Here is a 26,330-nt window from a genome sequence, read left to right on the forward strand (position 1 = left end):
CAAACATTATTCATTTTAACGAGGCCTCAGGTTGACGGACCTCTGTGCTGGGATCTGGGATCCATGTTTCCCCTGCTGCTCCGTAACTACTCTCTCTTCCTAACTGCACCAACCACTCATCCTGTACCAGATTTCAGACAGAACTCATATGCATAGGGTGTGCGCTGACAATAAATGCATATTGCCTATTACTTACTAATTGGCTTTTGCTCCAAACCCCTCAAAGTTTCCTGGTCCTCCAGTCTGGACCATGTGGAGATTTCTTTATGCTTGGGCCTCAGGCAAGCTTGGGAGACTTTCTCCCTTTTCCCTGAGTCTCTCATCTCCTTGGGAAGTTCAGGAAGGGTCCGTTCAAAAAGTACATTGAAGTGGATGTGGTTCTATAGTGTAGCGGTTAGCAAGTCTGCTTTACACGCAGAAGGTCCTGGGTTCGTACTCCAGTGGAGCCACAGTCTATGGTCTATGGCCATGCCACCCTGAACAAGCCCGATGTCTGATCTTGGAAGATAAGCAGGGCCGGGCTTGGTTCGTACTTGGATGGGAGACCACCTAGGAAGACCAGGTGCTGTAGGTATAAATAATGATAATAAATAAGAAAGAAAAAAGTACATTGAAGAAAAGAAGGGCCAACAGGGAATTTCTCTTTAAGGTCTAAATCTTTGCGTACCTCCTTATTATTTTGTTAAAATACATTCCAAGATGTGAAATTACTAGGTCAAAAAAAAAAAAAAATGTGGTGTTTAAGGTTTTAGATATACAATGCCCAATTGTCAAAAGGTTACTTCAATTTTTAAACCTACCAGCCATGTATGAGACTGCTGGCTTCTCAAAACCCTCATCACTGCTGGTTATTGCCCTTTTTCAAAAAGTGGCCATTGCTGGTCAGGCTCAGAATGGTTTGCATTCAGAAAACAGCCTAGCAATCCAAAGCAATAGAATAACTCAAGTTCTTGCATTTTTCAAACATCACAAAAGGGACAGATACCCAGACCACAGCTATACTTTCAAAAAGTCCTCTTTTCTTCATCCCATATCCTTTATGCATTACTGATGTCCTGGTGCCCCGAATTCAGCACCCCTCGCCCCAACACCTCCCTGTTCTCTGTCTTTTGAGGAGCTTTTCGCCTCCTCCTTCCTACCCAGCTCGCATGCGCGTGTGTGTGTGTGTGTGTGTGTGTGTGTGTGAGTCCTCTCGATCCTGCCCATTCTCAGATTCTCCATCACAAAATCCCCCAAAGAACCGCACTGGCAGGGAAAGACCCTTCTCAGATGGCGGGGAGGGAACAAAACTACACAGGGAAATCTGGCAGTGGGTGGTAAGGGGAAAGCTTTATTTTATCTGGTTCCATTAGAGTGGCCAGCCATGGGCTCCTTGAAGACCGGTGGGATGTGTTGGTCTAATGTCCCTTGCACTGGGCTTAGCACATAGTATGGAATTAATATTGCTTCAATGAAGATGGGAGCACTGACAAATAATTCTGTCTTTGGGGCAGCAAGAGACATTTTACAGAGATGTTTCACTTAGGCCCAGCACCAAAAGTTTATCTTGAGCAGCGAGGACACCTCTTCCTCTGAAGTGGGGACTTAAGAGTGGGGTGAAACAAAAATGAGGAGGGTGGGTGGTGGAGGGAATCCCACTGAATGGCTTTATTTTTCTGTATGAAAAGAGGGAGCTGGAGTGTGGGATAGGGAAGTGGCAAAGGTTTGGAACAGCCCACAGTGGGACAAATAGAAGAATTACAGCAGCGAGGGCTCAGCTGAGGGTGGAGGTAATGATTTGTGGGTTTGGTCTTTGCAGAGCCTCAGATGGCTGGCTTACAGGGCCTGGGGAGCCATCATTTATTCAACAGGAGGAAAATGAACGGGTCAAAGGGAGTAGAATGCTCCCCAACAGCGAAGAATGAATATGGAAGGCATTAGACTGTGAGAGCAAGGCAGAAAAGCGGGTCGTTTGGAGGGTGGGGAGCTAGAATTTAAGATTTCTGGTGAACCGGTTGTGTGACCCTAGGGGTGCATAGCTGAGGTGCGGGGGAAGGACAGAGAGATGAACAGGACAAGGAACTGGAAGCCAGCTGGGCCCCGAGGATGTCAGAATCTCCCACAATCCAGGGCGGCACCGTGAGCCACGTGACAGCCCCCTATGATTGGCTGACAGCGAAGCATAGTTGAGAAGATGGCGGCCGAGCAAGAACCTCATCAGAGTAGGTCTGTACACACAGCGGCATTCAGTGTGCAGGAGGGCGGGGAAGAGCAAGGGGAACTTGTGGGAGGGTGACAGTCTGGGTGGTGTGCATCGGCCGGCTCCATCTCTGCACCGACAGCAGAGTGGAGACACGGCTGGATTTCTAGAAGCAGGGCGCAGCCCTGGCCACTAACTCGTTCTGTGCCCGGTCTCTGAGTCCTCTTTCCTAAAACGTATCAAAGGGAACGGGTTAGAGTTGTGGCGCTTCTCCGAGTTCTGGGACTCGAGGTGGACCAAAGGCGGGATAAAAATGGCGGAGGGGGGATAGCCGGGACTTGAACTGTGGGTCGTGCCCGGGCAAGGGCCGCTGGTAGCGTCGCGCGTCTCCATAGCGACGGGCAGCGTGGCCCGGAAGCGGGCGGAGCTTCGTGCGGGGCGGGGCATCTCTGTGACGCCAGGGGCTGGGCCTAAATGGCGAAACCGGAGAGGCTCACGGCGGGGTTTGAACTGGCCAATGGGCGAGCTGCCGACCGGGTGTCGGAAAAGGAGGCGGAAGCGGGGAGGAGCCGCCGCTGGAGCCGGACCACATCCGCCGCGGCGTCTCCATGGCACGACCCCGGCCGCCGACTTCAACGACTTCATAAGGAGGCGTTTCTGGGCGCAGCCGTGTCGCTCCTGGTGAGAGGCCGTCGGCAGGCAGGGCCCAGGGCGCTCCCGTGTGTTTCGCGGCGGCCGCCGGGCCGGGTCCCCACGGGCGGATGGCCCCCGCTGGGGTCGCTGGCTCCCGCCGCCCCCCCAGGTCGCCCCTACCTGCAGCTCTGTGGCGCGCTCGTCCCGCTCCTGTCAGAATGTGGTCCCCGCCCCGCCCACCGGCGCGGGCCTTCTCCCGCTAACGGGCGGGCGGACTGCCTCCCTCCTCACCTGGCCACCGGCGGGGCTCGGCTCGCCCCTCTGCTGCCCTCCAGCAGGGCTTCTCCTTTCTCTCTATGGGCAGAAACTGGTCCCCTCCTGCCTGCTGGTGGGTGGTCGTCTCTTCCGCCGACGGAGACTGGCCCCAAGCCCTCTTGTCCGCCGGTGGGCGTAGCTCCATTCGCCCTGCCCTCCCTGCGGGCCTCGGCACGACAGTTATTTGTCCGTAGGCAACCATGTCCTCCGGGCACCGCTCCGGGCCCCCAAGCCCGCTGGAGCGGGTTCAACCGTGTAGGGGTCCCGCCCCCGTCCCTGCACAACCCGGTTTCTAACCCGTTCTAACTCGGATATCAGGTCCCATCGGTCGCTGCTGCGCCCGGGAGGATTTTCCTTTCGCCGTCGGGGGTACCCACTTGCGGCGGAGCGCCCCTTTGTAGCCGGAAGCTTCCGCCCCTCTCCTTCAAATACTATTGGTCCTTTCCTGGTATCTATTCAGCCGGGAACGCCCCTTCTCCTAGGAGACAGTTGCCCTGGCCCCGCCCCAATATACCCCCCCTACCTCCCAGCTCCCTGCGCGGGTTCCGGCCCTTTCGGGCCCACTTGGGGCCTAGCGGTTCTCTCCCTTCCTCTACGCAAACCAGCAGCACCTCAGGTTTTATCCCTGGTGGCCATACACCTTTCCTCCTTGGTGGGGCCTGAACTTGGCGGTACTTTCCCTCGAAGTTTACCCCCACCCACCCCTTTCCTCCCTGGGGTGGGGAGCTCCCACGGCGCCCCCCCACCCGCCTACCGGCCTCTGCCCCCGGGTGGCTCAGCCTCTCCTATCTCCCCCCACTTTGGCAGGACAGTTGCTGTGCGACTTGGACAGTAGAGAGGAGCGCCTCCCAAGTTTTCATCCATCTGCCACCCCCAAAGCTTCCACCCTCCTCCCCCTCAGAGAGGACGTTTGATGCTGGGCCCCTGAGATTCTCATTGACAAGCCCCTCTGGGTCCCCCTGAGCAGAGTCTGCTGACCCAATTGCCCACCTTTGCGGCTTTGATGCTTAGTCATGTCTGCCTCATCCTCAGGCGGCTCCCCCAGGTACTGCCAATGTGGGGGGCGCCTCCTCCAGAGGGCAGGGAAAGGTAATCTGGGGCTCCCAGGCCAGGCTCTCCAGAAGCTTTTTTTTCCAGCTTCCCTGTTCAGTGTACTGAAAGTCTGGACCAAAATATTTGGAAATCACTTTTAAGGGGAAGGAGGAAAAAAATGCATACACACAATCCCAGCTGTGCCCCCTTCTCTCTCCCTCTCTCCTCAGTTCCTGGTAGCAAATAGGGTCACCATTGTTGTTTCAGGGGATTACTAGGCTCAGATCCTTTTTGAAAAGAGACCAAGTGTAAAATAATGGTGATGTAGGAGGTGGATGCAGCAGTTAGCAAGGTGTTGATGGACTCCAAATGGTTTGATGGGCAGCCCACTGAGAGACATGGGTATCTACTGGTTCTAAGTGAATAGAAATGTCCTGAGGAGGAGAAAAAAACTGTCTACCCAGATTTGGTATTCCTCGCCTAAATGATTAGTAGGGTTCATTTTTTTTTTTTTTATCAAGGTGTGATATACATGCAGCAAAATGCATGCTAAAAGGCTCAAGAATTCTTACATTGCATTTTTATATTACATTATTTTCTACAGGTTTTTGTGGGGTGGGCAAAGCCATATTTTCAGGTTATCAGGAGGCAGTGGGATAGATCAAATAAACTTTTCAAGTCCCTTCCCATCCTGGAATTCCCAGATGTACTGCTGCCAAATTTTGGAGATTAAACCTATATTTCCAAATCTGATGATGGGGCTGTTTATATATAAGCAAGATGAATTACACTGGTATAAAAACACAAAACAAAAATAACCTTGTTTCTTAGGAGCTTAAAGAGTAGCAAGTGGAATATTTTAGGAAATAGTTATGTTCATCCTGATAGTTGAATATTTATTGATAGTTAATTTTATGCATTTGAGTCACAGGGACTTTATTCCTGAGCCTGTCTTTTTATGTCAGTCATTCACTGAGCATTTCTCCAGGGCCACCTTCTGTTCCAGTCAACGTCCTGGGCACTTTTCACCCTTAGTCAAACTAGTACCTTGGCTGTTGCTCATGTGCTGCCTGCTTTTTGTCACCTGACAAGATGACAGCTGGGCTTTTCAGCAAAAGGTCACAATACGTGTGATGCGATGGCAGCTTAAAAGGCCAGCCCTGCAAATGCCCATCACCCCTGTTTCCATCCCAATGCAGGGCACACCATGGGTGTTTGGTGGCTCGTGTAAAGAGCCAAGTGATTCCAGACTGGTTCTAGTCGTCAACTTGTTACCACATGTAGCATATAATTCGGGAGATCTAAGGAATAGAAGAATCCTACTTTTCTGCTTGTAATCTGGTTCTTGTGCCTGGGCGCAGGTTTCCATCGTGTGGGAAGAACGGAGTAACAAGTCTCACGCAGAAAAAAGTCTTGAGGACACCTTGTGGCGCACCCAGTGTGACTGTGACGGTAGGTGACATGCACACAGAGCAGCCCTTCGGTCTGCAGCCCTGTCAAAAACGCTTCTGCACACCTTTCCCAGGAGCTGCATTACCTTGCTGGCACCACGATGGCTAGGCATTCTGCTAGGTGCCTTCATGCAGATCCAGCCTGATCGATGGTGTTTTTTTGTTTTTTTTGTGGTTTTTTTTTTTTTTTTTGCTATGGTAAGGCTGCCAGGTGTGAGGAGGTTGTCTTAATGCTTCCAGACAAATTCCGAAAGTCTTCAGAACATATTTAATATGTTCTAAATAATAATAATTATAATGAAGAAGAAAATAAAAAAGCTTGGGGTGAGGACAGGTACTGACGGTTGGTGAGGGCATGTAGCTGGGATTTTGCCTTGCTTATGTTTTCTTTAGAATCTGTACAACCTCATCTCAGCATTTCCTCCAGCTCTCTGTTTTCCTTGTCTCTTACCTGCCTGGTGCCTGATTTCTTTTGCACCCTAATCATTTCGTGTGCTTCGTGTGCTTCCCGTGCTAACGCGCATGCCCAGTTCAGATTGTGGCGTGGAAGGATTCACCTGCTTCCCAGCTGTGCTACACTAAGTCTAAGGAGGAGCTCTGCGTTCCAGCAGGCTGGGTTGGAGATCCAGCTCTGAGGACCCTGGGGCCTGTGTTTGGGCAGACCCCTCTCTCGTTGGACCTGAGTCTCTCTGGTGGTCTTCAGCTGGGATCTCTGCAGGAGCCTGCTGAATGGCACGCCCTCCTTGATTCCTGCCTGCATGCCATAGTTAGTAGCCGTCCTGCTCGCTTGGTGGCTAGGCTTTCAGTGACTCCCAGAGGCTGTGAGCTCTGTTTTTTATGCCCAGTTTACTCATCCACAGATCAGCCTTTTTTGTGTTGTCCTCCCCGGCCTGCCAGAAGCGAACCATGAAGGACCGCTCTTCAACTCCCCCCTTACATGTTCACGTGGATGAGAACACCCCTGTCCACGTCCACATAAAAAAACTCCCGAAACCATCAGCGACCACCAGCCAGGTAGGAGCATGCCAGTGGGGCAAGGTGAAGGCTCTGGAGCAGGGTGACACCTCCCAGCTCGGCCTCCTTGCGCTGCTCACTCCAAAGGTTTGAGAGACAGACACACTCGCTTTCGGAGGTCAGTCGCCTAATTAGAAGGTAGGCAGGACTGTCATCCAGAAATGGCAGCAGTAGCCTTAGTCAGAAGAGGCTCCCTACAGAGTTGGAGATGGATGCCACCAGAGTGACGCCACAGCCAGCTGTGTGGGGAAAGTGACCCTGGGTTTGTCCCTTTCCACAGAAATCTCATAAGCGCGGAATGAAAGGGGACACCGTGAATGTGCGGCGGAGTGTCCGGGTGAAAACCAAGGTACCTTGGATGCCCCCTGGAAAGTCATCTGCCCGGCATGTGGGATGCAAGTGGGAGGTAGGCTCACTCTCGTTCAGGCTTTTCTTCTCGGACTGGTCAGGGTCTAGCAGGCCTCAAACTGGTATGGTTCAGAATCAGCCGTTGCCGTTAGAGACATCCCAGCAGGCCCCGTTTACTAAACCTCAAAAGTACGTGAGCCTTCTGGAGTCCTCACAACACAGTGAGGTGGCCGGTCCTGCTGTCCCCGTGTACAGATGAGGGAACCGAGGCCCGGAGAGGTGCAGTCTCAGGGAAAGTAGCAGGGCTGGAGTCAGGACTCGGAGGGTCTTATTCTAGAGGCTCCTCTAATTTATATGTGAGGAGCCACATGTCTTTTTCCATGTAACTGCGATAGTATCTAAAGCATAACAAAATACACATCTACACGTACCAGCATGTACCTATCCAAGAAAGCATTGCCACTTTTGAGGTGGTCGCCATTAGAGACCATGCACATATTCCACAGATATCATCAAAGCCACTTTTGGAACAATCTCCCGGGCCGTAATTGCCTTCAGCATTAGTTGTCAAGATGCCAAGAGAGGTGTCATCTTTTTTTAGCCACGCCTCAACACGCTTTGCTTGTCCATCCATCCACTTAGTTCACGCCCCATAGGTTTACTGAGGTTTGTGCCAGACACTGCTCGCACTGGGGTTACAACTGCAAACTGGCAGACGCGCCCTCCTGCTGCTTACATTTTAGTCAATTGCAATGAAAAAAACCTAATGATAAGACAAGGCCTGTGGCCATGTTTTAGGCAAAGATCTCATTTTCGGGACAAGTAAAGGACTTGAGGCTACTTTAAGATGCTGATACCTGATCTAGTGTGAGAAATTGTCTCTTTCTGATAGCTTATTTTAAAATTAGAAATAAAAAATAAAAGTAATCTGAAGTTTATAGTCACACTTCATGGATTTGATTCCCTGATTTACCAATTCGTCCCTAAGAGGAAAAGGGAGTATGGGGTATTCTGGAGACTATATAAGAAGTATTCTTATGCAGTATAAGAAAGATTGGAATTCAAATGATGTCTTAACATTTTTTACTATAGGGATATTACTAATAACCAGTAGAATGTAAATTAAAAACAACTATATTTTAAAAACAAAAACAAGAAGCTATTTTAATTGAGTGGAAAAATGTTGAAAAGATTACAAATATCTTGTGTTGGCAAGCGCATGGGGTATCAACGGATCTTTTTAGACGGTTTTCTGGGGATCATGAAACCGATTCAACTGTTCCGGAGGCAGCTTGGCAGCATCTACGTAAACAGTGATTCTACAGTTTTACACTTAGGAAGTTATCCTTAAAAAGTCATAGAGTGCAGGGATCCGTGTATAAAGATGTTTGCTATAGCACTGTAACAGAACAATTGAAAGCAACCTAAAGCGTCTATCAGGAGGGTACTGGTTAAATTATGTTCCATCCATGCAACCATTACGGAGTTTGAGGTGGATACTTATACATGATAATGAGTCACAGAACCCACAGCATGTAGAGTTCGGTCCAATTTGCAGAAAAAAAAAAAGCATGTTTCCATGTGTGTATGGATATGTTTGTACATGTATAACGTTTTCTGGGAGGATACAAGAAGTGGTAAGCAGTCGTTACCTCTGGAATGTGGGAGGCTTAATGGTTTATTTTTTTTTATATGGCCTGCTCGAATTTCTTTATAATAAGTATACTACATTTTATAACTTAAAATGCTTTTCAAAACAGTGAAAAGACTTGGTAGTTTTCGAAGTATACAAGAAAGTTACGCCTCTATGGAAGTTGACTTTCTATTGCTAGGAGCTGTGGTCTCCTCTGGAAAGCTCAGTGTCCCTTCCAGTCCTAAGGCCACAGAATCCTAGACATGGAGGGACCCAGAGAGGTGACTTGTCATCTCTCGAACAGTCTTTTCATGCTACTTGGGCCAGTTCTTTTCCACTTTCCTGTCGCCTGTGGACAGAGAGAAAAGACCCTAGCAGGAGGAAGTTTGCGGTGGAGCTGGACGTGGACCCCAGAAGCTGCTGTGTGCATGTGGGGATTCTTGTTTGCTTTTTAAAGACCCTTTCTGATACATAAAAATTAGCTTTGGGAGAAAGTCTAGATTTTTTCTCTACCCTATTATTAAATAAAGTGACCTATTTTTATTATGGAAAGTTGAAAGAAAATACAGAAAAATAGATAATCACCTACAATTTTTCTAATCTGCTATCAAGTTTCAAAACCTTTCTGTTGAAAAGTGCAGGAAAGACACATCAGCAGTGTATTGCTTGATGAATTTTTACAAAATATCTGTGTAAGAAACATCACCAGCTTCCCTAGAATCTCCCATCTGGTCCTGTTCCCGTCACTGCTGCTCCCCAAGGATAATCACGGTCCTGAAACTAATATTTTGGTACTTTTACTATCACTTTTTCCTACGTAATTTTTTCTTTTTCTTTTTTTTTTTTTTCTCGTAATTGTACCATCTCTATATTTCCTGTTATCCTTTTGAATATTAAAAATAACCTTTTTCTTATAAAAGCAATGCATAGTCATTGTTGAAAACATTAGAAAAGACAAATCAGTACAAGGAAGAAAGTAAAAAACACCTGTAATCCACCGCCCTGAGAAGACCCATGTCACCTGTAGGTAGGTGCAAGCCTTCCCGATCTTTTCTCATGAACAGACTCATTCTTTTCATTTTGAAACAATGGGATCATAATTCACTTACTGTACAACATTTTTATTGACATATTTTGACTATATTTGCATTACACATTGTTTTTTAAGGCAGTGTTCCATTGTGTGTATGTTTGTATCATTTTGTATTCATACCTTGTCATTCATTTATCTATATCCTTGCCCCTTGAATTTAAGTATCATTCGCATTCTTAGATAGTCCTGATAAATCTCTAGAAATAGAATTGCTGGGACCAAAAGCACATGAATTTTTTGTCGTACCCCACGAGTCCTGCTTGTTGGACACAACAGTTATACTTGTATTGAACACTTCTTTTCATTGCTGATAGCCATCTTCTTTCCCTGGAAATTGTCATAGAGAGTCAGCCACCGTGGCTTAAGAGGAGCAAAGAACTGTACAAATAATGAGAAATGGCAACTGTTTAATGCACCAGAGTAAATTTATAGAATGAGTTAAGTTCAAGTTACTGCAATCCCATGGAAATCCTGGCCTCCAGATTAAAATATCTTCCTTTCTGAAGTCTTAAAAAAAAGCGTTATACAGCTTTGAATAAACTTTTCTGCGGGGGCACATGCATTTAAAAACATTTTTTATGCTTATATGTTTAAATATTTTCTAGACATCATACCATAGTAAATTATTCAATATGCATTTCTAATATATTTGTATATAACCAAATTAACGATGATTATTCCTAAAAACTTTATTTCTTAATATCATATATTATCTGGTCCATATTCAGATTTCCTCACTTGTCCTTAAAAACACCTTTTACAGAAGATTGGTGTACCTTTGCAACTACCCACCGTCATGCATTCATTTTCATCTAAAAGACTTTTGACATATTTCACTTCTTGCCCTAAACTTGTCAACTTTAGGAATTACTGTTTTTGCTATTTTTGTTATATCCTTTATTTTAAACTTGACCTTGTGGCATGTTCTTCCTCCCGGGGTCCCTGTGGTTGGCCCTTCAGCAGTTTTAGCTCTTTCCTGCCTCCAGTGGACAGCCAGGTGTGGTGGAACCGGTTGCAGTTTTGCCTTATGAGTTCATGTGTTCTCCCTCCTCTACGTCAGAATCCACCTCATTGCCTGGAGATCACACCACCATCTTCAGAAAAGCTGGTCTCAGTGATGCGGTTAAGTGACCTCTCTACAGAAGATGATGACTCGGGTCACTGTAAAATGAACCGTTATGATAAGAAGATTGACAGTCTAATGAACGCTGTTGGTTGTCTCAAATCTGAGGTGAGGGAGGTGAGGGAGGTGGGGGAGCTGGGAGAGCTGGTTCCCTGAGGATGTGTGGGACCGCCCAGGTGGGTTCCCCGGAAGCACTATCTTGCGGCTGTCTCTGAAGGCCGCCCAGGACTCCAGATACCTCTGGGATCGGGCAACCTGGGATGCCTCGCCATTGAGCACTTAGCCCCAGGCCTGGCCCTGACCTTGCCTGGTGCTCTGTACCGATGGCCTGTTTTAATTTTTTTTTAGGCAAGGCAACCCCTGGTTGACCTCACAGATTACAAGGACCTTGTCAGCTTACGATCCCTTATTTTTTTTATTTTTTATGCCTACGGCACCTGATTTTCCTGGGTGGTCTCCCATCCAAGTACTAACCAGGCCCAACCCTGCTTAGCTTCCAAGATAGATGGGATCGGGCTTGTTCAGAGTGGCATGGCTGTAGACCCGTTTTAATTTTTTACAACAGTAAATGAACCCAGTGGTGGTATTTTCCCAATTTCGGTGATGAAGTGACTGGGACACTAGGGCCTCTGCTTTCCATTTTATACAAAAGTTTTTCTTAAAAAGCCCCAAAGAAGTAAACGAAGTTTGTCCTCAGCTGCTGGGCTGTGCCTTTGGGTGGGATATGGCGACGGGATTGGAAACAACCTGGAAGACCTTGGTCCCCAACTAGGAAGTTGGTGGAGCTGGCACGACATCTAGCTCTCGGCGACTAACGTGGCCTGTGTCTTTAATCCTCCACCCCGTACTCGGCACGTGGGCCCTCCCGGAGAATCTTGGGCTGGCTGCCTGGCAACAGTCCCTTCTCTCTCCACGGCCTGTGGCACAGGGGCTTTTTGTGCTATCCCTCCTCCTGTGGTGTGCCAGCTGAACCACGGTTTGTATCCTGGCTCTGTCCCCAACCAGCAAGCCACGCAGACTCTTTGTACTGTGTTTCATCAGTAATGAGGAAATGAGAGGAATAGTTATCTGCCCAGAGTCTTCGTGACAGTTAACTAAGATTGTACGCGGAACACCTGATGTTTATGTCGCTCTCACTCAGAGGTGCCCTTAGTTTGGTCCAAAGCCATGGGCCTAGCGACGTGGCGGAGAGGAACCGCCGCCCTTCAGTGGCCCCTGCCTGTGTGCCCTTGCCCAGGTCAAGATGCAGAAAGGTGAGCGCCAGATGGCCAAAAGGTTCCTGGAGGAGCGGAAGGAGGAGCTGGAGGAGGTGGCCCATGAGCTGGCCGAGACCGAGCACGAAAACACCGTGCTGAGGCACAACATCGAGCGCATCAAGGAGGAGAAGGACTTCACCATGTAAGGCGGCCCTGCTGCGGTTCGGCTCTTCCTTAGTTACCTGATTCTCAGGGTGGGGGCGCAGGATGCAGGGGGCAGGGAAGCCTTTCTGGGAACAGTGACATTGAAGCCGAGTGCTGCAGCGAGTTGAGAGTTGGGCAGGTGCTGGGGAACATCCCTCGTGACAGCCCCAAGGTAGGAGGAGTTTGTGACCGAAATGGAAGGCAGGCCGGAGTTAGGGAAGAAGGTAGGCAGGGGGTGCCACGGAGTTTGGCAGGGGCTGGCTCTTAGCAGCTGCTTTGAGGACTTTGCATTGAAGGCAGCTGGAAGCCATGGAAGCGTTTTCAAAGGAGGAAATGGTGTGACCAGACTTGGCTCCAGTGTGGAGAGTGGATGGGTGGGCTCAAAAGTGGATCTGCACATGGTGGTTAGGTGGCCATGGCAGTGGCCAGGGGCAGAGGTGATGCTAGCGACTGAGAGACAAGTAGGCCATAATGTCACCTGGAGAGGAAGCCCTGCTTCGATGCCCAGGTAGCTTTCAAGAAGGCTATTCGGGCCAGCAGGCCAGCCCTCCCCCTCCCCCACTGGTCCCTGCCCAGGAGGTGCACCTCCTGGGGCATTGTGAGGCGAGCCTCGGAGCTCCAGGTGGCCAGGGGCCTGAGGGCTCACAGAGCCATGTTCTCTCTGGCCCCAGGCTTCAGAAGAAACACCTCCAGCAGGAGAAGGAGTGCCTCATGTCCAAGCTGGTGGAGGCTGAAATGGATGGGGCCGCTGCTGCCAAGCAAGTCATGGCCTTGAAGGACACCATCGGAAAGCTGAAGACGGTGGGTGGCAGGCGGACCACCCTGGCGCTGGGACTGGGCCCAGAGATGGGGAAGCCACAGGGGCGGGGGCCTTACGCAGTCATCAGGCTGACTTTGTGACATCTTCAGGCTGGGGGAGGGCACATTTAACTCCTTAGCCCCAATCCCCCACTATCACTTCTGGGACCTGACACTCAAGGATGACCTCAGGTGGCCAGGACTTCTGAAGAGACCACATCATGGGTCTCCTGGGATCACAGTGAGTTAAGGCATGCGTTTTGATTCCTGCAAGTATCAGCCACCTGGTGTCGTCGTCCTGTGCTTCCTCCAGGAAACCTGCCCTAACTGCACTCCCACACTCAGCTGCTGGCCCCTTCCTCCACTCGTCGTTCTCTGCAGGTTCAGCTCCTGCCCATCCTTCCAGGCCCACCACCTCCAGGAAGCCTGCCCTCACCCTCCTTGGCCCTGTCCACGGCTCTTCTTGCCTGGGCTTCCTGGCACCAGCACGTCTTAAGTCTCCTGTGTGGCCTGCCCCTGCCGGCCCCTCCCTTCTCGCCTGTGCCTGGTAAGACTGCTTGCTGTCTTCCAGGAGAAACAAATGACCTGCACGGACATCAACACCTTGACGAGGCAGAAGGAACTTCTCCTGCAGAAGTTGAGCACATTTGAGGAGACCAACCGCACCCTCCGAGACCTGCTGAGGGAACAGCACTGCAAAGAGGTAAGCTGCCACCCCGGCCCCACCATGGGCATGTGGATTCAGCTCCACGCCTCTAACATCACATGCCCGTCCTCTCTGACCCTCAGTCTCTTCCTCTGTAAAAGGAGAATTGTGTTGATGTGCCAGGCACCTGGTAGAGGGCGCTGTCTTAGTTGTGGAAGCTGGACCTGGTGGCACAGGAAGGACCTTGGAAGTCAGGAGAAGGGCAGTGGGGAGTCGAGAAGAGGTCAGCCCTTTCCAGGGCTTGTGCAACAAAATGGGGAGACGACTAGTTCTGAGCTTTGGTAGAGCGGAAGAAAGGCGAATAGCTGGCGGGCACGCGTTGAATTACTGCTATCACTGTTTCCTCAAAAGAGAGTCTGTGAAATGTATTTTATGTTAATGAATGATTCTGAAGAGACTGACAGTATATACAGCTGTCTTCCTGTCTGGTTCAAACCAGAGGGAAACCGAGAGTCTCAAAATACCCGTGCTGACGAATGATGACATTTTTCTCAGTGTTGTGTCTTTTTTCTCCAACATTATCAACTTCTCGTTTTCATTTTGAAAGATTATTATGTAAAATAAGTAATATAACGTGGTGTACTCACTGTCCAGCTTTCCAAACAAAATCTTGTTTGCATGGCGGCGAACTCATCTCCCTCCCCTCGGGTTGGGGGACTTTATCTTGAATCTGATAGTTTTATCACTTATATGTGTATCTCTAAAGCAACTTTTAGTGTTTTGAGCATGTTTTCAAACTTTATGTAAATTACATTGTTTCATGTGTATTCTTCTGAGTTTGATTTTTTCACTCAATATTTTTATGAGATTCATCTGTTTTTATCCTTGAGGCCTAAGATGATTAATTTTCACTGCTATATCCCATTTTATGACAATACTACAATTTATGTATCTATTCTTCTGTTGATGGAGACCTAGTTTCATTTGTTATTAGCAGTATGATGTTGAGCATTCCATGTATGTTATCGTGGTGGGCTTTAGAGTTTCTAAAATATACTTCTATGAATTTTACTAGTTTTACTGAAATTCTCTTAAAATAGTTAACACCTGTTTCATTTCTAGCTCAGTATTCTCAGGTGGATGATTTTTCCCTCTCCGGGCCTCAGTTTTTCCATCTATACGATGCAAATGGCAGCTTCCACATGGGGTTGTGTGAAAATTAGAGCTGATGCGTGGATGGGGGATTTGCAGCGTGACAGGTGCTCGATGAATGGGAGGTGCTACTGCTGTTTGTCCCGGGCCTGGGGCCTTCAGAAAACCTCTTCCTACCCAGTTTTTTCCTTTTTGACTTCGTAGCATCTACCATCCTGGAATCCTGGATTCTAGGTCACCTCCTGCCCATGTGGCACTTGGGGCTGCACCCCTATCTCAGTGCTTACTGGAAGGCAGTTAGTGTCGTGGCGGGGACTGCTCTGGCTCTGGGGTCAGTTGGCTTGGGACTCAGCTCTGCCATTTCCGGCTGTGTGACTTTGGGCAATTCACCTCATTTCTCCTAGCCTCTAGCTCCTCTTCTGTAAAGTGGGGCGGTCATAGTGCATGGTTCCTTAGAGCGGGGAATTTGGTGAGGTCGTGTGTTAGTTTGTGTAGTGACCCCCTGGGGGCTTGGCGAGAATGGCATAATGAGCAGTGAGAGCAGCTTCAGGCTCCGCGTCCCTGGCCTAGGCCTTCATCCCATGTTCTGCCTCTTGTTGCTGGAAAAATCACAGCGCTCGCTTCTTTCAGTTCCTAGGTCTCCAGGAGACTTTGGGACCAGCGATGCCTTTTCTCTTGACTTGTGAAGGGGACCTGTGGGGCTGAGAGGGAAGGGGAGGGGAGCCTCCTTCTAGGGACACTTGATTCAGGTGCCCAGGAAGAAGAATAGAGACGGTCACAAAGCACAGTACAATGGGAAAATGGACAAGGGTGTGAGCAGGCAGTTTTGGGAAGAGGAAGTTCAAGTCGCTAAGAAACATAAGTAATTAGGGAATGCAGATTAAAACAGCAGGAAGTGTGCTGGCAAAGACTGGCAACAGGCAGAGGTTGGCCCGTGCCCGGTGCTGCCATGTCCTGCTTGTGGCCATAGGAATCAGTGCAGGTGTTTTTCAGGGCATTTCAACCGCCACAGATCACACACCTTCCAGTCCAGTCATCCTTCCCCTTGGTATGAACCCTAAAGAGACACTTTGCACATGCCCAGCAATGTCCATTGCTGCAGTTTGCAGTTGCAAAACTTGGGCCCAACTGTATTGTCCAGAGGTTATGGGGAGAGGTTAAAAATGCAATGAAATCTTAGGGACAGAAAACAGATTAGTGATGGCCGAGGGGAGGGGGGATGAGACCGACTGCGTAGCAGCTACCGGCTTTCCCCTGGGGTGATGAAAATGTTTCAGAACTAGATACTAGTGATGATTGCACAATATTGCAAATGTACTATATGCCAGTGAATTTCACACTTTTTAAAAATGGTTACAATGGCAAAGTTTGCTATAAATATTTATCACAATTTAAAAAATTAATAATGTAATGTACCAGAAACCACTGAATTGTATGTTTTACTTATTTTTATTTTTTAAATTTATTTATTTACTTATTTATTTGCTGAGGCAACCCTTGGTTGACCTCACAGATTGCAAGGATCTTGTCAGCTTACAATCTTTTATTTTTTATTTTTATGCCTATAGCACCTGGTCTTCCTAGGTGGTCTTTCATCCAAGTACTACAAATTTATTTATTTTTTTTATTTTTTTAATAAAAAATTTATTTTTTTAGTGACATTGGTTAACAAAATCCAGTATTTCAGGTGTACATTTTAATAGTAAGGCATATGTATATTGCATTGTGTGTTTCCCTCTGAATTGTACATTTTATATGAGTGACTTGTATCTGAATTTATATCTCAAAGCTATTTTTAAAAAATCAAGTTGTACTGAACAAGCATGATCCCATCTGATCTTGGAAGCTAAGCAGGGTCAGGCCTGGTTCGTACTTGGAATGGGAGACTACCTAGGAAGACCAAGTGCTGTACGCATAAAAAGTAAAAAAATAAGGAATTGTAAGCTGACAAGGTCCTTGCAATCTGTGAGGTCAACCAAGGGTTGCCTCGCCTAAAAAATAATAAATAAACAAACAAGTAAATAAATAAAAATTAAAAATCAAGTTGTAGCATAAAAATACATAAATATATTTTGGTAAAATTAGACATTAACCTATTTTCTATTTACTGTGAGAATACTCGCCAGTGGTGCTTGCGACTGCAGCGTTTACCGAGATAACTCGCAGATTACAGTCTTAACCTTACCCCCCAAGTCTGCCACAGAATATCTTGCTTTTATTATTATTTTCATATCGCTCTAGTATTTCGATAGTCTTTGGAAACAAATTACATGATTCTATTTATAGCATTCTGTTTTTAGTAGCAGTATTTCCATTTACAAAATATAATAATTTTGATTGCTGAAAATGTCAAATCCTAGAAAACGTAGCATTCCTACATGTGATGTTAACATCATTCTCGAACAGTCGTTAGCTGAAGATTGATTGGGTGAATGATTTATGTATACATTTCTGTCACATTAGGATTAGAGACAAGTTCTGTTTGGAAGTAGCTCCAAAAATAGTTTTTATATTTTATTTTCACATAGAAGACCAGATTTTCTTCAGCCTCAAAGAGTGCATTTATTTAAAATTAAATTAATACTGGCAGCAAGCTGCCCTTTTTTTTTCTAAATGGGGAAATGGGTTAATCCCTTCCCACCCCTCACCCCCAAAAGATAACATTTCTCTACGCGTTACTATATATAATTACATAGAGGAAGGATGGACAAGACACTCATCAAACTCATAAAAGTAGGATGCAGGTGAGAGGGGACTTCAGCTTTATCGCTGTTCACTAAATATTTTATAATGAGAATCTAATTTATTCTATAATTAGAAATATAATTTTAGAAAAGGAAAAGAATCGATAGGATGTAGCCATCTGGGTTTATTGCTTAATGACTTGGCTCCCCTTTTGCCTTCCCTCAAAGGATTCCGAAAGGCTGATGGAGCAACAAGGAACACTACTAAAACGGCTGGCGGAGGCGGACTCCGAGAAAGCGGTACGTAGCGCGCGTCTGCCTGCGCTAGTGGGTGACGGGAGACAAAGCTGGCGGTGCCGAATGGAGACAGGAGGGCGGAGCCCCACTCTGACATTCCTTTGGGTCTGAGTTTCATGATTTATAAAACGGGCTCATGTCCCCTGTCCTACCTACTCCACTGGGCTTGTCTGGTTGATCACTTGAACCCCGAAGCCGGACACCCATCCGAGGGATGGTGATGATTGATGATGATGGACTTATAAATCATCTGAGTCTGTCACCTGAATTTCCTTATTTGTATAATGCATTAAAAGCCATCAAAGGCACAGACTTTTTGACTCAACGATTCCAGTTCTAGGAATCACTCCCAAGGCAGCATGTTCCAAAGTCTGTTCCGTGGAACCCTAAGTTCCTCAAGATGTTAATGGGTGCAAGAAACAAAAGCAGGGAGTGATCCATGGCCAGATAAAATTGGGAAACTACTGGCTGGCCTGAATAAAAAGTTCAACAGGTTTCTAAACTCTAGGAGCTTTCAGAGCCGTCGATGTCTTAGTGCTTACTGTGAGTCTCAGAAGACGGAGGCCACGTTCCCCAAGGTTTGGCCTGCGGCCCTCAATGCCTCGCCGAACATCTCTGTGAGAAATTCAGCAGTAACGGGTGATGGCGCCCAAGCCTGCATTCCCAGCTCCAGAGGCCTGGTCAAATTATGATGCATCAGTAAATTGAAACATTAACTGCTGTTTCTAAAGACCTAGAAGATTCCATCACATTATGTTATAGGAGTATAGGTTATGGAACAAAATAAGCATGTAACTTCTTAGTGTATTACCAACGTATCTCTGGGTGAGGGGTTTTGGGGCTTCTTTAATATATGTTTTGGTATATTTTTTCAGGGTTTTCCACAATTAACATTATTTTAAATTACAAAATAAATACACATTTATTGTAAATATTTCATACAGATGTTAGGTGCGTCCTGCCAGCGTCTTTGTGACATGGGCCAATGTATTTGGTGGCTAGGCACTCACAGGAGTCTCTCCTGTCTGGGCTGGACCTTCTTGTCTTTCCCAAGAAGCTTACAACAGTGTGTGTTCTCCCCAGCGCCTGGTGTTACTGCTGCAAGACAAGGACAAAGAGTTGGAAGAGCTCCTCCAGGAAATACAGTGTGAGAAGGTACCATCCCTGACAGTTGTTCCTTACTGGCCAGTAGTGCTTAGTGGGCGGAGTGCATTCTGGAATTGGAGACCTGAGTTCAAATCCTGGCTCTGTCACTTTCTCCATCTCTCCAAAGGCTCAAGCGAAGACAGCATCCGAACTTTCCAAGTCTATGGAATCCATGCGTGGGCATTTGCAGGCACAGCTTCGGTGCAAAGAGGCAGAGAACAGTCGCCTCTGCATGCAGATCAAGGTACCCGCTGGCTCCACAGGTGGGGAAGGTGGGGGCAGAGGCCCGGCAGTCCAAGGGCAGTGGCCTAATAGGTTATCACGTTCAAGAAGGCTTCTCCCCAAAGTATTATGGGGTACTTGCTGCCAAAGAACTTGTGCTTCAGAGAGACCCTGGGACGAGGGCAAGAGCAGGAGGTCTTGGTACTCTCCTCGGCAGTGACTGCGTTAGGTTCCATGAGCCAATCACTTCATCTCTTAGGCCCTCAGTTCTAACTACCCATGAGGCGGGGATGGTCTCAAATGCTGCTTGCATCTGTGAACCAGAGACTCAGGTCACAGCTCTGTTGAGTGACCACTATGCTGGGAGTTCAAGGAAGGATCCAGAAGAGTTCAACACTGAGACCTGATGGGTTCAGTGCTCCAGAGAGGCGCCGTGGGGAGCTGGGAAGGGCCTCGGTTTCTGGTCTGTGTAAGACCCGTTCCCTCCCCTACTTCTTGTTTTCACTGGTCCCCTTTTCTCCCTCTCTTCCCTTGACTCTCTGCCTTGCCTTCCCCCGGCCTTTCTTGTCTCTCTCCTCCCTCTCCTCCCACCTTTGTCCCTTTCCTCCCATGTGCTTCCTGGCCCTCCCCTCCCAGAACTTGGAGCGCAGTGGGAACCAACACAAGGCAGAAGTGGAGGCCATCATGGAGCAGCTAAAGGAATTGAAGCAAAAGGGAGATCGAGACAAAGAGTCCTTGAAGAAGGCCATCCGAGCCCAGAAGGAGCGAGCCGAGAAGAGCGAGGAGTATGCTGAGCAGCTGCACGTGCAACTTGCTGACAAGGTAGCAGGCCTTCCCTGAGGAGGGCTGCTCAGAGGTGGACGTGGGAGGTGCATAGGCGGGTAGCGGATGATGGGTGGCTGAATGCAGGTGCTTTGGGTGGGTGGTGGTGGAAAAGCTGGGTAGAGATGGCCTGGGGGGTCAACAGAGGGAAGATGGCATGGAGTGGGTGAACGGGCTGGTAGGATGGATGGCTGGGTGGAGGGGGAGGTAATGGGGAGATTGAATGAGTATAAAGGTGATAATGGGGTTGGGTTGCTAGCTGGAGGTGATTGGAGGGGACGTAGGACGATCTAAGCGCGTCAGTGTTGTGGGTAGGAATGATGGTTAAGGAAGGGTTTGCGCACAGGGTGCATGTGATACCTGGAAATCTAGAAGCAACAGCTGGCCTCCCACCGTCACTCTTGGTGCTCTCTAGAGAGGGGCTGCAGGAGTGAGGTTTAAGTAATCAGGTGAGGGGTCGCCCAGGGTGACCCAGCCCCTCAGCTCCCTCGGTCTCAGGGCTGACACCAGGCTGACAGGCCCTGTTGTCCCACGTCCCCAGGATCTTTATGTTGCGGAAGCTTTATCCACTCTGGAGTCATGGAGGAGCCGCTACAACCAAGTTGTGAAAGACAAGGGGGACCTCGAGCTGGAAATTATTGTCCTGAATGAGTAAGTCTGTGTTAGGAGAGGGCGCATGGGCCGACTGGGGGAAGTGGCTGTGCAGGTGGAAGGAGCCTGGTGACCTGTGACAGGTCACATCCCTCACATGGCTGCCATCTGGTCTCCTCCAGTCAGGAGCTGCATTGGACAGAGACGTGGGCAGCCCTGAGGTGGGCTTTCTGGTTGGACCCTGGGTCCTGGCTCCAGCCCCTGTCCCTGGGTCCTATCACCTCAGCAGACACTGTGGAGGGAAGGGCTGGCTTCTCTGGTCACAGAGGCCCTGCCCGACTCCAGCTCCTGGGCCCAATCTGGGCCTAATCTGCACAGAACACGAAATGGGCCCAGACAGGCACACTGGTCTCCTCGTTCCTGTTCTTGGGGATGGGCTGGCTGATGATCCCTGCGTCTCTGCTGCTTGCCAGCCAGTCAGCAGGTCGGAGGTATGGTCTGGCAGTAGAGTACAAAAGTGGCTTCACTGTCTCCAGTGACTGTTCAGACATTCTCAGTGTCAGCTATATTCATGTGTTCATTCATTTAAAAATACATATCAGGCTCTGTGCTGGCCTGTAGAGTTACAACCAATGCATTCTCCACCCTCACGGAGGCAACCCAGTACTTAAGTAGAGGAGATGGGGCTACAAAGACCTGGACTCTCTGGGCTAAGGACGGGTCACAGGGACTCCAGGTCAGGGAAGTCTTTCCTCAGGAAGTGTCTTTCGCTGTGTTTAACCCAGTTTAACAAACATATCCTGAGAACCGGCTATGTGCCGGGCCCTGTGCCACGTGCTACCCTCTGAAATTCTCCGTCTAATGGGAAAAAACAGGTAATTAAGGTAGAAGGACGTGTGGTACAGATGAGAGGGATTAGAGAGAGACGCCCTCTAGGAGCGCAGTCCGAACTGGGTTTTTAAAGGTGAGCAGGCGTTTGCCAGGTGGAACAACATGATGTGTTCGCCTGGGCCTTGTCAGCGCTCAGTAAATATGTGCTGACCGAATCCCAGTTGATCGATCGTGAGCACGAACTGTGGAGAGGTTCCGTATTGGATCCGTGGTTAAGATCATGGGCACTCACAGGTGCTTACTGTCTATGTTCTTCTGAGACCTCGGTCTCTGTTCTTGGATCACAGCCCTACTAAGTGACAGAGGGGAGTGGGCACGCAGGGGCAGGTGGGCAGCTGGCTGCTGAGTTGGCTTCTTTCCCTTCATCCCATATACAGTCATTGCAATTCCCGGCCGAGCTAGTTGAGTGTTCACGCACGTGAACAAGCCGATCGTGTCCTCTGCTCTTACCTGGAGACAGCCCTGGTGTGATATGTGCCAGAGGCAGAGGGATGCCTGGGATGTTCTTGACCACCCAGCCTGGGCATTCTATCCTAACTTCAAGATCTGATTGGCTTGACCACGGATCTTGACCATGAATCCAGGGGGTGCTGCGGGGAGGTGGGACAGGGTAGAGGCTCTGGTCATCGTCTTCGGCAAGTGTCTTGGCCTCATGGGAGGATCAGAATGGAGAAGCCTTGGAGAGGGTTGGTATGGGAGAGTCTCAAAGTAGGACACGTAGAGTGCCACAAGCAGCAGTACCAGGGCAGGACAATGCAGCCGCTTCTCGGGGTGGAGATTGGGAAGCAGGCAGGGTGCCAAGGGGTGGGACATGATCTCCCACTCCACTCAAAAGCCCAGGCTCCTCAGAGCCTGTGTGTAATTGATTCTCCTTGTCTGCTTTCACTTTGTGACTTTCCAGCCGAGTGACAGATCTTGTAAACCAACAACAAACCTTGGAGGAAAAGATGCGGGAAGACCGGGACAGCCTTGTGGAGAGACTGCACCGGCAGACGGCCGAGTATTCCGCATTCAAGCTGGAGAACGAGAGGCTGAAGGTCTGTAGTGAGAGGCGGGGCCGGGACAGTTGGGTCGGCAGAGAGGCCCATGGGTGGGCCTTCCTGATCGGGCCCCAGAGATGACCATGAGGGTCTTCAGAGGGCTTGGAGGGAGCAACACGATTAAGGAGGAGTGCTCTGGAGTCAGGATGGCCCGGACCCAAGTCCTGGCTCTGCCTCTTAACTAGCTACGGGACTGGGGTGAGGCAGCCCCTCCTTTGCTGCTGCAGTTTACTTAGTGGGAGGAGATGGGGTTCTTGTGAGAATGGGGCGATGCGTGTGAAATGCCTAATGTGACACACTCAGCTCATGACGTATAATAGACCTGACTTTGAGGTTAACACTGCTCCCCTAGGGACTGCTGGACCCCTTCACATGTGTCACTTCTTACCTTACTCTCCCAGTAATGTGATTATTATCTCTACTTTATAGAAAAAGGAAACAGGCTTAAAGAAAGGTCATTCTTGCTAATTTTGCCCTTGGAAGTGTTGGAGTTGGGATTTAAACCTGAGTCTGACTCCGGAGCTCTAGTCCTTAACCACTCGCTCTACACCCTCCTAGCACAACAGGGTCGAGAGGCACCTGCACAGAGGTTGACATTTCAGAGTCAAGTTTGATCTGGTTTTCAGCTGATCAAGGCAGTAACATCTTTTACTGATATTGTTAAGTAAGACTGATTTTAAGGAAGTACAGCATACAAAAAAGTTCATAAAATGAACACACTTTGCCTGTCAGTCAACCTTATTACTAGCATCCTGGTGACATCGGCTGGTTACAAACATCCCCTACAGCAGAGGTGACCGTTATCCTGACTTGTATCATTACAGATTAGTTTGCTTGTTTTTGAACTTTGTGCCTAGCTTTTACTTAACGTTGTTTGTGAAAGTTACCATGTTGTGTGTGGCAGTTTATTTATTCTCAATGCCATACGGTATGACACCACCGCAATACATCCATTCTACTGGAGATGGGCATTTGGGCTGTAGAACATCTTTGTACATCTTTTGGTTCCCATATCTGGTATATTTTTACAGGTTACTGTAAAAATGTATGCACACCGATGACCTGGCAGGTAAAACTGCCAGGTCATCGGTGTGCATACATTTGGCTTTGGTAGATGTTTCCAGACAGTAAAGTAGTTGTATAAATTTACACTCCCATTGGGGAGCACCTGAGAATTAATTAACAGCTGCTCCACATCACCTCATCAGCACTTGGCACCATCCGCCTTTTTCATTTTAGCCACTCTAGTAGTATGTCCTTCGTTGTAGTGCGAATTAAAGACAGCTTTCAAGCCTAAAGTAGTAGAGGGGTTAATTACAGAATAGTTTGTCTATGTAGTGTAATATAGTATGGCCACTCAGTGATGTTTGTAGAATTGTATTTTCTTAGATATTATAATCATAAAGGTGAAATCTGCTCCGAGTAAAAATTTAAAACATTACAAAAATGTGATACAGAGGTGAAGGTCTATATTAACTGTGGATGTGTATTTTTCCAGTTTTTTTCCCCCTAATACTAACATTCAGACACATACACACCCATTCATCCGTCCATTATTCTGCAGCTTGCTTTCCTCATCGACCATATTTCACGGATGACTTTTTTTTTTTTTTTTTTTTTTAAGCTTTATCTTTTAAATGACTATTATTGTAATGAGATATCTGACTTATTTATTTTTTGTTATACTTGATTTTTTAAAAAGCACTGTATATTTTTAGAATTTTATTATTAGTATATAGTAGTACATTGGTTAGACATTTAGATAGTTTATGAAATGATCTCCTTGATTACTCTGTCACCCCTCTGGCTCTACACACAGCCATTACATTACTGTTAACTGCATTCCCTACGCCGTGCTCCCCATCCCTGTGACCATCTCTCAACTACTAATTTGTGCTGCTTCAACCCTTCAACCCTTTCTCCCATCTCTCCCCTCTGGTCATCACCAGATTGACCTCTGTATTCGTGAGTCTGTTTTCGATTAGTTTATTCTTTTTGTTCCTTAGATTCCGCATGTAAGTAAAATCATATGGTATTTATCTTTCTCTGTCTGACTTAGTTCACTTAGCATAATAAACTCTAGATCCATTCATGTCATTGTAAACGGTAGGATTTCATTTTTTTATGGCTGAGTAATATTCCATTGTATATATGAACCATAATTTCTTTATCCAGTCGTCTGTCGATGGGCATTTAGGTTGGTTCCATATCATGGCTATTGTGAATAGCGCTGCCATAAATGTAAGGAAGCATAGATCTTTACGAATTATTGTTTTGGTTTTCTTTGGATAAATACTCAGAAGTACAATCGCTGGGACAAAAGATAGATGCACTTTTAATTTTCTGAGGAACCTCCAGACTGTTTTCCATAGTGGCTGTATCAGTTTGCAATCCCACCAACAGTGTGTCGAGGGTTCCCTTTTCTCCACATCCTCACTAACACTGTTCTTTGATTTATTGATGATAGCCATTCTGATAGGTATGAGGTGATAGCTCATTGTGGTTTTAATTTGCCTTTCTCTGACGATTAGTGACCTTGAGCATCTTTTCGTATTTTTATTGATCATCTGTATTTCCTCTTTGGAGAAGTATCTATTTGGGTCTTCTCTTCATTTTGGATTGTTGGTTTTTTTGTTGTTGAGTTGTATGAGCTCTTTTTATATTTGGGATGTTAACCCCTTATCAGATGTAGCATAAGCAAATATCTTCTCTCATTCAGTAGGTTGTCTTTTTGTTTCGTTCATGGTTTCCTTTGCTGTGCAAAAATTTTTAGTTTGACGTAGTCCTATTTTTCTTTTGTTTCCCCTGCCCAAAGAGATATATCCGAAAAGATATTACTAGTAGTAATATCAGAGAGATTACCACCTATGTTTTCTTCTAGAAGTTTTATGGTTTCAGGGCTTACATTTAAGTCTTTAATCCATTTCAAGTCTATTCTTGCATATGGTGTAAGGAGGTGGTCCGGTTTCATTTTTTTTGTATGTATCTAATTTTCCCAACACCATTTATTGAAGAGACTGTCTTTAGCCCGTGGTATACTTTTGCCTCCTTTGTCATATATTGAGTGTATAGACATAGGTTTATTTCTGGGCTCTCTGTTCTGTTTCACTGATCAATGTATCTGTTCTTATGCCAGTACCATGCTGTTTTGATTACTGTAGCCTTATAGTGTATCTTGGATATCTAACTTATTTTGTCCCATCTACTAAGGTGAACATTTTGGTTGTAAGACATTTATTTATTGACCTCAGAAGTAGTTCATAACATAATTGTTAATTAAAAACATTTCAATTGCAGAGAAGTACAGTATAATTCCATTCTTGTTGGGAAAACGTAAAATCACTACACAGCTGTCAATATATAGCCATAAACCAAAGTTATCTTGCATCACGATTCATTTTTTTGGTCTTATCTCCATTTTCTTTAATCATTACTATTGTTTTTATAATAAGAACAAGGAAACAGCCGTCCCTCATTTGCATCTGTATTCACTTGAGTTGGTCATGGTAGGTGTCTTGCCCAGGGGCCTCTCAGAGGAAAACTGATGAGGGTTTGAGTAGGCGGGGCTTCCCCTTGCTGGCCCCTTGGAATAGGAGCCAAGAGTGGGATGACCACCTGCTCTGGAACCTTCTTGTCGTCTACTCACGAGCCACCCCTTCTAGGCTAGTTTCGCTCCGATGGAGGACAAACTCAATCAGGCGCACCTCGAGGTCCAGCAGCTGAAGGCGTCGGTTAAGAACTATGAGGGGATGATTGACAACTATAAGAGTCAGGTAGGCCTGCAGGCTGGGAGATGAACCACTTGGGAGGGGTTGGGTGT

The 26,330-nt window shown here is 47.4% G+C and overlaps 1 protein-coding gene and 2 pseudogenes across 9 annotated transcripts in view; 2 read left to right on the top strand and 1 right to left on the bottom strand.

Moving 5' to 3' along the window:
* The first annotated feature begins 458 nt into the window (after positions 1 to 458).
* Positions 459 to 574, top strand: LOC120601790 (uncharacterized; annotated as a pseudogene).
* A 2,107-nt stretch (positions 575 to 2,681) lies between these two features.
* ODF2 (outer dense fiber of sperm tails 2) overlaps positions 2,682 to 26,330 on the top strand; it is a 30,087-nt gene continuing 6,438 nt past the window's right edge. Inside the window, exons 1-16 of one of the 9 annotated variants that reach the window (XM_039861572.1) lie at positions 2,741 to 2,860; positions 3,935 to 4,172; positions 5,521 to 5,611; positions 6,471 to 6,624; positions 6,905 to 7,030; positions 10,759 to 10,929; positions 12,059 to 12,219; positions 12,893 to 13,022; positions 13,591 to 13,722; positions 17,730 to 17,801; positions 18,882 to 18,953; positions 19,072 to 19,188; positions 19,803 to 19,988; positions 20,530 to 20,639; positions 22,372 to 22,507; positions 26,173 to 26,283. In XM_039861572.1, coding sequence (XP_039717506.1) covers positions 6,517 to 6,624; positions 6,905 to 7,030; positions 10,759 to 10,929; positions 12,059 to 12,219; positions 12,893 to 13,022; positions 13,591 to 13,722; positions 17,730 to 17,801; positions 18,882 to 18,953; positions 19,072 to 19,188; positions 19,803 to 19,988; positions 20,530 to 20,639; positions 22,372 to 22,507; positions 26,173 to 26,283 — 1,632 coding nt within the window. In that variant the 5' untranslated portion in view covers positions 2,741 to 2,860; positions 3,935 to 4,172; positions 5,521 to 5,611; positions 6,471 to 6,516. Of the gene's footprint in view, positions 2,861 to 3,655; positions 3,799 to 3,934; positions 4,173 to 5,520; positions 5,612 to 6,455; positions 6,625 to 6,904; positions 7,031 to 10,758; positions 10,930 to 12,058; positions 12,220 to 12,892; positions 13,023 to 13,590; positions 13,723 to 17,729; positions 17,802 to 18,881; positions 18,954 to 19,071; positions 19,189 to 19,802; positions 19,989 to 20,529; positions 20,640 to 22,371; positions 22,508 to 26,172; positions 26,284 to 26,330 lie in introns of those variants that run through there. The other 8 variants (XM_039861573.1, XM_039861571.1, XM_039861575.1 and 5 more) reach the window with 8 other exon arrangements.
* On the bottom strand, positions 11,247 to 11,364 carry LOC120601839 (uncharacterized; annotated as a pseudogene).

This window comes from Pteropus medius, unplaced genomic scaffold, assembly GCF_902729225.1.
Source record: "Pteropus medius unplaced genomic scaffold, Ma_sr-lr_union100, whole genome shotgun sequence".
In the NCBI taxonomy this organism is placed as follows: domain Eukaryota; kingdom Metazoa; phylum Chordata; class Mammalia; order Chiroptera; family Pteropodidae; genus Pteropus; species Pteropus medius.